The sequence below is a fragment of the Camelus dromedarius genome, chromosome 6 (genome assembly GCF_036321535.1).
Source record: "Camelus dromedarius isolate mCamDro1 chromosome 6, mCamDro1.pat, whole genome shotgun sequence".
In the NCBI taxonomy this organism is placed as follows: Eukaryota; Metazoa; Chordata; class Mammalia; order Artiodactyla; family Camelidae; genus Camelus; species Camelus dromedarius.
Window position 1 is genome coordinate 43,234,403 of NC_087441.1, and position 13,815 is coordinate 43,248,217.

Sequence of the window (13,815 nt, forward strand, 5' to 3'; positions counted from 1 at the left end):
AATATAGCTGTGTACCTAAAGTGTAGTCCATTGTACTTATAATACACTCACAGGCAAGTCTGTATATTGATTGGTACATTCTTTTAAATTGTTCATCCACCTTATTTTCTTCTTGAGTACTTGTAGAAAGAATGATAACACTGATGATTGTTTTCTTTTGAATGTTCTTTTCTCCTTGTTTCACTTTTAGAACTATTTAGTATTTAAAATTAAGTGTGATATATTAAAGCCTATTGTCTTATACTAAACTATGTTATGAAATTATTTCCAATGTGTTTGTACCAACAGGTTGGCGATAGTATTGTTCACAAAGCCAGAGAGACCTTGGAACGAGCTATTAAACTGGTGAATGATACCAAGAAGTGGGGTGCTAGGGTTGTATATGGTGATACTGACAGGTAATGAACTTTCTGTTTTATAGTTGTCTTTTTGCATCTCTTCAGATACTCATTTCAGTGTTTGAAATGGCTTAAGGGTAATCCTTCGTAAAACTAGAGTTCTACTTAAGTTCTTTCCAGCCCTTAAGAGACAGAAAATGTACATGTCCTGAGCCAGAGACTGAAGATTCCCATGGCACCTCTCCAGGTAGCTAAGTAGATAGAGATCTGTTAAAATTGTTTACATAGGAATGTAGTCTGTTTAAAGAAACAGTTTTTAATGTGAAGAATTCCTCAGACAGCTGCAGCTGTCTCAGTTTAAATATATACCTTAAAATAATCAAACTGTTTTTGAAAGACAGTTGCCAAAGGTATGAGTGTTTAACTTTACACTAGGCCGCAAAACCTGTTGACCTTCTTCTACAAATAGGACATATAGACAAATACAGTTTTCCACTTGATTCCAGAGGCTCACTGACTTCCTAAAGCCCATATCCACAGACTCACAAAGGATAGGACATCCTTTGAATCCTGAATTAATAACCTCAGCCTGCTTGCTTGCTTTGGTGTTTTTTAGGGCCCATTTATTTATGTAACATCTTATTTGTATGACTTATTAAAATTCTTCTAGAATATAGGCAATATGCAAATTTCTTGAAGTCTGAAATTTTTTTCATACTGAAGGCTTATAGTCACAATGTGATCATTCTAAGAGCACTTGCATCAGGAGCTCTGATCACTTTACAGTCAAATGGAGCAATTGGAGATAATGCTTCTAATCATTGAAAATAGCTTCTAGGTAATCTTTAAACAGCATGTAATCTTTAAACAGCATTTAATCTTCTCTGGTTATTTAATGCATATGAAATCAGCATGATTATATTAATGCTGAATGAGACCTTGCCTCAAATAGCAGCTGTTACATTAACAACAGGTGGAAATAGTTTCAAGTTTTCCAGAACCTAATTATCCATAGTCTCTACTGTTTGACTTTGGGTATTTCACTGCTCTATAAAATGACTTCATCTGAGTAATCTAACAATATAAAAGTTTACTAGAACATAGTTCTGCTCCTTGTTGACAGAGCTCCTCACAAAATATTTAGGGAAGAGAAGAAAGTTAAACATTTAAATTGTTGAGTTTAATTCAGGGTCATACACGTCAATGGTTGACAACACAGACCCAGCATCAGAAATTGACATGATTCTGCAAATGGCGTTATGTTGTCGGTTTTTATGGCTGAATAGTATTCCATTGTATAAATATACCACCTCTTCTTTATCCAGTCATCTGTTGATGGACATTTAGGCTGTTTCCATGTCTTGGCTATTGAAATAGTGCTGATATGAACATTGGGGTGCAGGTGTCTTTTTGAAGTAGGGTTCCTTCTGGATATATGCCCAGGAGCGGGATTCCTGGGTCATATGGTAAGTCTATTCCTAGTCTTTTGAAGAATCTCCATACTGTTTTCCACAGTGACTGCACCAAACTACATTCCTACCAGCAGTGTAGGAGGGTTCCCTTTTCTCATGGATGTCCCTGGAGGATGTCATTCTAAGTGAAGTAAGCCAGAAAGAGAAAGAAAAATACCGTATGAGATCACTCATATGTGGAATCTAAAAAAAAAGAACATAAATACAAAACAGAAACAGACTCATAGACATAGAATACAAACTTGTGGTTGCCAAGGGGAAGGAGAGTGGGAGGGGACAGACTGGGAGTTCAAAATTTGTATATACTGACAGGTATATGCAGAATAGATCAACAAGATTATACTGTATAGCACAGGGAAATATATACAAGATCTTGTGGTAGCTCACAGCAAAAAAACAATGTGACAATGAATGTATGTATGTTCATGTATAAATGAAAAATTGTGCTCTCCACTGGAATTTGACACAACTCAAATTGTAAAATGACTATAACTCAAAAAAAAGTTTAAAAAAAAAGAAATTGGCATGATTCTGATTATAGTTAACGTTGTTTAGCCTTTAAGATTTTTAGGGATTCAAACACACCAAAAAACACAGACCCAGAATGTCAGAGCTAGAAGAGGACTGTTAGGGGTTTTCATGTGGTTGGGAGAAAACCCTAGGAGGCACGGTCTCAGGTGCTGCTTAAGAACAATTCCCCTGAGATAAGAAACTTGTCTAAGGTCACCCAGCTAGGCAGCAATGGAGCCATAAATTGGCATATCTCTTTTATGATTCCAGTCAAGGAAATTTAATTGCAGTAACATTAGAACTTGTGATCACCGTTCAGTCTAATTCATTCACCAAATGTTTATTGAAATTTACTGTATGAGGGCAATTCACTCTAGAGCATGCATTTTCAATGGTAACAGTACTGCCCCAACAGGGTACAAATTGGCCCTTAGCAGCCAAAAACACTTAGATAGGACGGTGGGTTTTGGCCCCACAAAGCTCAGCCCTACCCAACAAAATTTTATTCCTTAGTAATTAGTTTTTGTTAAATTTACTTTTAACCTGTTTGGTGAGGAGGGCAATAATGGTAACAAATCGAGAAACACTGCTCTAGGGATAATGCTTGGTGGAGGGAAAGAGTTCTTAACCAAGAATGAGATCTGAATTCTCTTTCTGGCTATACTCCTAGCTGATTGCATGACATCAAAAAGTCGCTTTGCCTCTATGAGGCTCAAGTTGTCTCATTGTCAAAATGAAGGAACTCTGATAAATAATGGTGAATGACCATTGCCTCCCTCTAGTTTCAGGACTGCTGATTTTATGAATCTCGGGGTCTAGCTAAAGAAGATTGGTTACCAAAACATCAAAATTAATCTATTAGGGTGTGATGGCTTCAAGGTTACTCCATGGAGCGCTGGTTGCACAGGTCCTGAGGGCCCACGGTCCCAATGTAGACACCACAGGGCGCTCTATGGCATCTGGAGGCGGTGTTACTACTGACGATGAACAGGCTACTAGGCTGGAGAGGGAGTTCATGATGGCTGCCCACAAGGGACTGGACCCATGCAATGTGCTAGCCTCAAAGGCAGTCTCAGATACCAAGGAAGACCCTAATTTAGTCCCCTCCATCACCAACAAGTGAATAGTGGGCTGTGTCTGTGAAGAAGACAACAGTGCCATCATCTGGTTCTGGCTGCACAAAGGCAAGACCCAGTGATGCCCATTACAAGCTGGTGCCCCACCAGCTGGCCCACTGAGCCCCTGCACTCACTTAAGATGTGCTGTCAAGTTTCTTCTTCCCAATAACGACTAGACATTACACTGGTTCCTTCTCCCCCCCAAAAAAATTACTCTGTTAGAAGGATGTTTCTCTTTCTAAAGTAGTTACAGATTATTATCCACATAGAAAGTATAATAAGCATACTGTATTTTTTATACTATAGTGATGCAAACAATTATTTTATAATAATAGTGGTTCTCAGTAATATTTATCCCACCCTCATAGGGTAGACCTAGTCCCATCAGTTATTGAAGCTCTCTATTAGTAGTGATTCTCAGGCAGGATAGGGAAGGACATTTGACAAGACACACAGTTCCAGGGTAGCAGAAAGGTGGTAGAGAACCAAAAGAATCTCTTGGGAAATTCTTCAAAATATAATTGAGGAAAGCTTCCTAGGGAATTCTTATATTCCCACTCAACTACACATCCCCTCCACGTGACAATCACTGCTGTAAATGTGAACTTGGATCTATCAACCCAAAGATAAAGGTTATTCAGCTAGATTAAAAACATCAGTGACAGACAAATAGAAAGTTACTTTGAAACAGTCCTCCTTGTAGGCCAGTCACCTCCATTCTGTTAAGTGAGCAAGAATTTCCATTAATCCTGGCCAGCTGTCTTGAAGCTTAGCTCCAAATAAAACTGGTCCAAACAGCATAGACAGACTCAAGTAAACCCACTAACACTACTAGGTAAAATCTCAAATATATACCCTATAACTTTTAAGATATAGGGTATACAGATGTTTAATTTTTATCAACTTTATTTAGGTATAATTTTTAACAAAAGCAGTGCACAGTGTGTAGTTCAGTATACAAATGTATAGACCTATATAACCAGCTGCTACTGCTGTCAAGACAGAGAACATTTCCATCACCACGGGAAGCTCTGTCATGCTCCTTCGCAGTCAGTCCCTCACTTTCATCTCCTACCCCCAGGCAACCACTTTTCTGCTATCACCGCAGCTTAGTTCGGCCTGTTCTAGGACGTTATAGATATGTGAGTGTGGACACTTTAATTCGTCATTGCATCTGAACATTTTAAGCATAATGTTTTAAAAATTTGGCAGTTATATCTTAAGTTAAACACACCCCTGGCATATGACTCAGCAGTTCTACTTAATATTTACCTTAGAGAAATGAAAACTTAGGTCCACACAAAGACTTGATGCAAATCTTCACCACAGCTTTATTCTTGATAGTCCAAAACAGCAAATGGTCCAAAGGTTCATCAGTGGGTGAATGGATCAACAAATGTGGCATATGCATACATTAGAATACTATTCAGCAATAAAAAGGAACCAGTTACTTTACTTCAGCAATATGTATGTATCTCGAAAATACACTGAATGAAAGAAGCTAGACATAAGTATGTACTGTATATTATATAAAATTCTTGAAAAAACACACTAAATTAACAGGATTCTTTTAGGGAAAAAATGCCAATATGTTTATTTTATCAGTTATTTTTGAGTATTTTTTGTACTGGAATTTTTAATCCACGTTACAAATCCTTCAGGGAGGGTATAGCTCAGTGGTAGAGTGTGTGTTTCATGTGCACGGGGACCTGGGTTCAATCCCCAGTACCTCCATTAAAATAAATAAGTAAACCTAATTACCCCTCCCCAAAACAAAATAAATACAATAAATAAAATAAAGTATGAACTAAACTTCAGGAAAAAAAAATAGTACATGTACATTTCTTTAAAAGGATTTAAAAAAAAAATCCTTCCCTCTTGACCTGCATATACTGCTGGCGGGATTGTACAACAGAAAAATCTTTCTGGAATTGAGTTTGACATTATCTTTCAAAAAATATTTTTAGTGTATACCATTTATCCAGAAATTTCATTTCTAGGAATTTATTTTAAGGACATAGGGAATGTGCCAAATTATTATTACATGTGAAATACTAGAAAAAAATTTCAATGACAAATTTTCAATGATAGGAGTTTGGTTAAATTATGCTACATCCATACATTAAAATATAGTACAAGTGTCAAAATGATGTAAAAGAATTAAGTGACATGGGAAAATATTCACAATATACCGTTAAATGAGAGGAGAAGGTTATCAAACTCTGATTTGTGATCCCAAATGAGAAAAAATTTATGGATATACATAGAATGTTTATAATGACTTTTCTGAGTGGTGATATTATAGATGGCTGTTTTCTGGTGCCTTTTTCTATTTTCTAACTGTTCTTCAGTGAACATATTTTACAAAATATGCATGTGTTCTTTTTTAAGTTGGTTCTGGAAGGAAATTTCCTCCCATATCACAAGTGAACTTTCCATTTCTTTATAATCACATTTTATTTTTTGATTGACATAATTATGTGTCATGGAAAGCTGTAAGTGTCTAGGAATGACCCAAGATCTTCTTGGCAGCTGTGATAGCTGGTCCGTGTGTAGCTGAACTAGAAATACTGGATGTCTTAAAGATCTGTAATAAGGGAGACCATGAATACACAAGGGAAGTGTGATAAAACAAGAAAGCTTAGACAGGACGCAATTTAATAAGGAAGAGTAAGGAGGAAAAAGGTTTTCTTCTGTTATTAGAGTATTAGCCAGGAAAATTACTACTGATAAAAATTTTTTGTTGCAATGACTTTCTTATTACCTTACTCTATTTTTAATGCTCTTAGTATGTTTGTGCTACTGAAGGGAGCCACTAAGGAGCAGTCTTTTAAGATTGGTCAGGAAATTGCTGAAGCTGTAACTGCTACCAATCCTAAACCAGTGAAATTGAAGTTTGAAAAGGTAAGAGAAATTTAATACTGATAATCACATACAAAATCCACATACCTTCGAGAGATTTCTGACTTTTTCAATACAGAATTCAGAATCAGTAATTTTACACAGATCAGTGAAAGTATTAAATTTTGAAATATTTTTCCCTTAGTTTTGTGTAATTTTCTCAAATTTTTTAGTAATGTCTTTATATAAAGAAAGGAAAAGATTGTTCCAATTACCTATCACTGTGTAACCTCAAACTTAATGGTGTAAAACAAGCCTCATTTTATTATGCTTACAGATTTCATGGGTCAGGAATTCAGAAAGGGTGCGGCAGGGATGGCTCCCATCTGCTCCACACTGTCTTAGTCCTCAACTGGGAAAATCTAAAGGCCAGAGTGACCCAGCTGACAGCTAAGGACTGAAATCACTTGAAGTTTGCCCACTCTCACGTCTGGGGTTGATACTGGCTGCTGTTTAGCATATCAGCTGGGGCTGTCAGCTGGAACATCTACACATGGCCTTTCCCTGGGGCGACTTGTTCTTCCTCACAGCATGATAGCTGAGTTCCAGGAATGAACACCGCAAAGAGAAACAAACAAAAGCTGCTTTGCTTTTTATGACCTAGTCTCCAAGTCACATAGCATCATAGCCTATCTAAATTTAAGAGAGAACACAGGCCCCCATCTCTTAATGGGAAGAATGTCAGAGACACACTTATAAGAAGGCCATGTGGGATAGGAGATCTTGTTTCTTTGGAAAATGCAGTCTGCCACAAGAACCTTTTCACTTTACTTTAGATACTGAGCCAGGAGAGATGTGGAATGCAAAGATGCATAAGACACACTCCTGCCCTCTAAAAGCCAGTAATCTGAAAGGAAAGATTAGAACTGTATATAAACAATTTTTTTATTGTAAACATAGAGAGCAGTCTTCTAAGCATGGTAAGAAAAAGAGGTATGTGTCCTCTTAGGCTGGATGGGGAGACTCCATGTAAGAGGTAATATTGCACTGTGTCTCAGAAAATGGTTATAATTTCAGTAGGCAGCCATGGCACTGAGGTCATTTTGCACAGAAGAAAATGGCATGTGGAAAGATATGGAATTGGGAATGCACAATATGGGAATACAGATTAGCAGGAGGGAAGTCTGGAAAAATAAAGACCAGATTACAGACTGTCCTGAATGCCAAGCTAAAGTATTAAACTTTATTCAAGAAAGTTTATTAAACAAGAGCATGACATGATCAGAGCTATTTGGGGAGGACTGGACTTGCAGTGGTATGAACAGAAATTGGGAAGAGGAGAATCTCAAGATAGGATGCCTCTTGCAACCTCAAGATAGGATGCCTCCTGCAGCCTGAAGCAGTGACCTGAACTAGCGAAAAATAAAGAAATGACAATTCAGGAGATACTGAGAAAGAAGGATGAGCAGGAGTTAGGTGATTGATGTAGGAGAGTGGGTGTGGAAAGGGTAAAGAGAGAGAAAAGAGTCCAAGATGACTCCCAGGTGTTTATTGTGCACCAACTCTGAAGCAAGAATTGTGGTAGAAGAGATTCAGACAGAATTTGGATATGGTATCTGCCCTGAAGGATGGGCATTCTAACTGGAGGGGGTGGGGTGGATTAGAAAACAGTGAGGATCAGTGCTATTCTAGAAGTAGTTGTGTAATGCTGCAGACACTCAGCCTGCCTGGCAAAGTGAAGCCCGTGGTGTCCTTAGAAAATAACACCAGACATGGAAGCTTATCTGAAATAGAACACAGACCTAAACATAAAAGGGAAAACTATAAACCTTCTCAAAGAAAACAAACATTTGTTAAGAATTGTGATGCATATGTTCATGATGAATATTGATGGTTAGGTTTTTATTTTCCTTGTATTGTCTTTGTCTGGTTTTGGACAAAAAAAAAAAACTGATCTCATAAAATGAGTTGGAAATGTTCACTCTTCTATTTTCTGAAAGAAAAAGTGTGTAAGATTGGTACAGTTTTTTCTTTCTTAAATGGTCAATAAAATTCATCAGTGAAGCAATCTGGTCCTGAAATTTTATGGGAGGGGAGGAGATTTTCAATTGCAAATTAAGTATCTTTAATATGTATTATTCAGGTTTTTCTCATGTCAGTTTTAAAACTTGTCAAGGAATTGGTCCATTTCTCCTAAATTGTTAAATTTATTAGCTTGAATTATTTATACTTCCGTATTGTGATTTTGATATCTATAAAATCTTTAGTGACATCCCTTCTTTCACTTTTGATGTTGATAATTTATGTTTTTCTCTTTTATTCCCCTTGATCATTCTATCTGTTTATAGAACTCTTTGAAGAACAATTTCATTAATTTATACTCTTTATTATTTAATTCCTTACACCTACTTTGGGTTTAGTTTGCTTCTTCTTTCCTGTCATTTTAATTTAGAAGCTTGAGTCATTTATTTTAAATAAATATTTTTAATATAACCATTTAAAGGTAAATTTCCCTCAAGACACTTTAACTTCAAATTTTGATATCTTGTGCTTTCATTATTCATATGCTTCAATGATAATGACTGTAGGTTATTTAGAAGTGTGTTGTTTATGTTACAAATATTTATGGATTTCCAGAAATCTTTTTGTTATTCTAATTTAATTCCATTGTGGTTGAATAACATAGTCTGTATAACTTCAGTGCTCTTAAGTTTATTAAAGTTTGTTGTTTGGTCTAGCATATGGTCTCTCTTAGTGAATATTCCCATGTGACCTTGAAAAGCTCCATATATTTTGGTCATTGGGTGCAATGTTCTATAATGTCATTTAGGTTAAGTTAATTGATAGTGTTGTTGAAGCCAATAACAACAGTTTGATTTTCTGTCAGTTTCTAAGACAGAGCTGTTAAAGTCTCCAAGTATAATCATAGTTTGCCTTTCTCTGCCTTGTAGTTCTGCCAATTTGTATTTCATGTATTTTGAAATTTTCTTAATAATAAGTGCCTATACATTTATGGTTATGTATCTTCTTGATTAATTGTTACTTTTATCTTTGATAATATTCCTTGTCTGGAAATCTACTTTTTCTGATATTGATAAAGCTACTCTACCTTTATTTTGATTAGTGTTAGCAAGTGTCTTTTTCTAACCTTCCTATGTCCTTATATTTAAAATGGATTTCTAGTAGAAAGCATATTGACTCAGTCTTCTTGATCACATCTAATCTGATCCCTATGACGTTTTACACTATTTCCATTTTTACACTTTTTGCACCATTTTACACCACTTATGTTTAGTGTGATTACTGATAAAGCTTGGGGGCAGAGGAAAGGACCAATTTGGTAACATAAAAAGGAGTGGATGAATTCCATTTATCCAGGAATTCCACTTCAAGGAATTTATCGTACAAATTAATCCATGCACGGTTGTTCACTGAAAGACTGTTTGTAATTCCAAAAAATTGGAAACATCCTAAATGACCCATAGTAGGTAACTGGTTACAAAAATTATGATACCCTCACAAAATGGACTGCTTTGTTTCTACAAAACAAAATGAGCCCTCTGTACTAGGATGGAATGCTCTCCAAGAAAAGTTATTAAATAAAATAAGCTGAGTGCAGAATGAAGTGGAAGGTAAGCTACCATTATGCGTGTAAGTACATGTACTTACACAGAATATCTTTGGGAGAATATACAAGAAATCCCTACAGAGGGAAAGATAGACTTTTCATTGTCTGTTCTCTTAGAACTTTTTTAATTTGTACCATATTTGTTACTTAATTTTTTAATTGTTTAAAAGATATGATTGATGACTTTGAGAGAGCAGTATCGGCTGAGGAAGGAGCAGAACTGATAGTGCAGGTAAAGGAATGCATGTGTGGTGAGGAAGCAGAAACAACTCACTTTGTGTGCTTTCACATCCAAGTATTGTATCATGAATTTGTTGGGCCCTAAGCCATATTTAGAACTTTTTGATAACTGACATCAGGTTAAAGAAAGAGAAAAGCATATAAAAATAAGATATTTGTGGCTAGGAAAAATTGGTTCTTGAGAGACATTTTATTAATTTTGCCACAGGTTTACTTGCCCTGTGTCTTACAAACAAAAAAGAGATATGTGGGTTATATGTATGAAACACTGGATCAAAAGGACCCAGTATTTGATGCAAAAGGAATAGAAACAGTCAGAAGAGACTCCTGCCCTGCTGTTTCTAAGGTAAGCTTTTTCTCTCTTATTTTCATCTTTAAGAAATAAGTGGCTGAAGAATCTAGTGAAAATCTTTAAGCACAAATGTAAGTGGAGGAACTGTAGCCTATATGATTACATATGAGGAGCTGTTGTGTTTTTGTTTTTTAATTGAAGTATAGTTGGTTTACAATGTTGTGTTTCTGATGTACAGCATAGTGATTCAGTTACATATATTATTTTTCATTAAATATTCTATTACAAGCTGTTGAATACAGTTCCCTGTGCTATACAGTAGGACCTTGTTTATCTCTTTTGTGTATAGTAGTTTGTATCTGCTAATCCCAAACACCTAATTTATCCCTCCTCTTTTTCCCCTTTGGTAACCGTAAGTTTGTTTTCTGTCTGTGGGTCTGCTTCTGTTTTGTAAATAGTTTATTTGTGTATGATTTTTTTGAGAATCTCATTCCTAATGAAAACAACTTATTTAAGTTCTTAGTTTCTGACTTCTCCCATACCTTTACCTTTTATCACAATTGCTAAAAAATAACACACGAACTTGATTAAAAAAAACTTCTGCCTAATCATCTAGAGGTGATGTGATATGTTATCATATGGCAGCACCCATAACTTATGGAGCAGGATAAAGACGAGAAGCTCAACAGAGAAATTTCATAAGTAATATAATCCATCCTTGGGTAACCGAAACTATGTTTACTTGGGTTATCAAATACAGGTTAGGAGGATTTCTAAACAATGGTGCTATAAATTACTGAAGTTTCATCTGCATGTCTTTCTAGTCTGATTTTCCTCAAACTACATGTTCTATTTTTAGAAATAGCAAGCTATATAAAGTCTCAAATATTTTCCAGTTTCAATCATTTTTGTTATCCAATCACTGTAAGTAGCAGATTGTTTAGGTAGATCAGCAAGTTTCCCAGTAGTTACGTCATTGAAAGTATAACAACAATGATGAAATATACCAGAGGGCATTTTATCCTTATGAGCATGTTCTTTTTTTTTTTTTTTAAGATACTTGAGCGTTCTCTAAAGCTGCTATTTGAAACAAGAGACATAAGTTTAATTAAACAGTATGTTCAGCGACAGTGTATGAAGCTTCTAGAAGGAAAGGCCAGCATACAAGATTTTATCTTTGCCAAGGAATACAGAGGAAGTTCCTTTTATAAGCCTGGAGCCTGTGTACCAGCCCTGGAACTTACAAGGTAATGATATACACAACAGCACAAGCCTCAGTACCTAGCAGGTGTGGTCCTGGGATTCTGAAAGGCCTCTTCTGGCCTTTCCTGCAGAAACTAAATTCAGTGAAATTATAATCTGGTGCAGAGCTTGAGTTGGTTGTTTTTCCCACATCAGAATCTCAGGGTAGTCCTTAATATGGAGCTCCCAAAGCACTTAGATGGTATCATTCTGGAGTCAGATCATTTAACCAGCTAAATTTTCTCTTACCTTTAATTGTTAGATTTATGATCGTTAGTTCTTACTCTTAGGGGATAGAAGACCATTTAAGCTAATTGATAGCTGCCAACTTACATTGTTCTCTAGGTAGCAATAAGTTAACAGAGTAAGTTTTATTAAACTCTTAGAGCATATCCAGTTGGTGCCAACTAAGTGCAGTGTATATAGTTCTCAAAAAGTTGCATGTAACTCTTAACTTGAAAGTACCCCTTGTTAGTTTCTCTTGGTTTTATTATTGTTTAACTCTCATTTAAGTTTCTGGAAAGATGCATTCTGTGACAGTCTATGAGTGTGTATCTTACTTGGATTTAAATAGGAAAATGCTTACTTATGACCGGCGCTCTGAGCCTCGAGTTGGGGAGCGAGTGCCATACGTCATCATTTATGGGACCCCTGGAGTACCACTTATCCAGCTGGTAAGGCGGCCAGTGGAAGTCCTGCAGGACCCGACTCTGAGACTGAATGCTACCTACTATATCACCAAGCAAATCCTTCCACCCCTGGCAAGAATCTTCTCACTTATCGGAATCGATGTCTTCAGCTGGTATCATGAATTACCAAGGGTAAGTCCTAGTACCTGTGCTAGAGTATTGAGAGAACTCACTTAAAATTTTCAGTAGAACCAAAGATTTTGTTTATGTGCTATGAGAGACAAAGCAGATGCTCTACTACCCTAAACTGGCGAAAGTGCTAGTCTTCTGCTTTTCTAAAAGAAGCTCTTTTCTACAGACGCCTTCCCAGCTTCTGTCAGACTAGCCAAATTATAGAATACTAAAATAAATCCCACAGTTAATTCAGTGGTAAACCTTTAACTACAAAATAACTCAAATCAGCCAATAAGAAGTAAATGGAGAGCAGAAATTCCTTCAAAATGGGTGTTTAAGAAATGTACAGGTTGTAGTATCTAGACATAGTCCTGAAGAAACCAGACTAAAGTAAAACATGCAGTGTGGAATCTTAGCAAAGGGAGTTTTGCTTGAACTCTTCTTTCTTAGTTTACCCATTAGAAGTCTGAAGGAGCGATTTGTGATTCTGTAATAGCTGGGATGCATTCCTCTAGGAGAGCAGCAGTTATCTGCTGTTTAGAATTCGATCTGCTCAGTCATTTGCTCAGACTTTGAAGCTGATAGTATTCAGGCAGACTGATAAAAGTTGATACGGAAATTATTTTTACTTTCTCAGTAAGCACTTAGGGCCTCAAGGAAGAGAATAAGCTGGGAAACGGAGGTTGAAGCTGTGCTTCACAGAACCTGTGCTGGCGACATCGTAATGCTGCGTCCGGGCTCTACGCCAGATAGCTATTACTACTTTTCCTTTCATCACCAACAAGAATGTTAAACCAATGACATTTATAAAACACTGACCTAATAACTTTTACGCAGGGTGACTTATAAGACACCAGGAGAATACACTAAGGGTATAATAATAAGGTGATAATGTTATTTCATTGTGAGGAGTATCAGAAGATAGATCTCTGAAGCCAGTATTAACTTTAAATGAAGAATGCTTAGGTGACTGTATCTAATTACATTTGAAATGCTCCAGGTTTACTTTTGCTTGAACTTTGCACCCTACTGCCTAACAAGCTATTTTTAACCTGCCACTTGCCTTGTTTCCACGGCCCAAATTGTGCAGCCTTAAGCAGTAGCCACTCTCAACCTGGATTTCTTCCATTGTCCTCTTGATCTCCATTGCCCTGTATGATCTCATACATCTGTGTAGCTCAACCAAAAACTGACTGAGAAGAGACTGTTTTTCTTTTTTTATTGAAGTATCATTGACATGTAATCTGATACTAGTTTCAGGAGTACAACATAGTGATTCAACATTTATATACATTATGAGATGATCACCATGATAAAGCCTAGTAATCTGT

General features: G+C 36.4%; 1 protein-coding gene, 1 non-coding gene and 1 pseudogene across 8 annotated transcripts in view; all 3 read left to right on the forward strand.

Moving 5' to 3' along the window:
• Positions 1-13,815, forward strand: part of REV3L (REV3 like, DNA directed polymerase zeta catalytic subunit) — a 143,589-nt gene that overhangs the window by 124,394 nt on the left and 5,380 nt on the right. For all 7 annotated transcript variants that reach the window (XM_064486767.1, XM_064486769.1, XM_031456165.2 and 4 more), the window contains 5 exons: positions 289-398; positions 6,228-6,342; positions 10,356-10,493; positions 11,496-11,686; positions 12,256-12,502. In XM_064486767.1, the coding sequence (XP_064342837.1) occupies positions 289-398; positions 6,228-6,342; positions 10,356-10,493; positions 11,496-11,686; positions 12,256-12,502 (801 nt within the window). The remainder of the gene's footprint in view (positions 1-288; positions 399-6,227; positions 6,343-10,355; positions 10,494-11,495; positions 11,687-12,255; positions 12,503-13,815) is intronic.
• LOC116154370 (cytochrome c oxidase subunit 5B, mitochondrial-like) lies at positions 407-6,218 on the forward strand (annotated as a pseudogene).
• On the forward strand, positions 5,100-5,172 carry TRNAM-CAU (transfer RNA methionine (anticodon CAU)). The gene has a single exon. It is a non-coding gene; the product is annotated as a tRNA-Met (tRNA).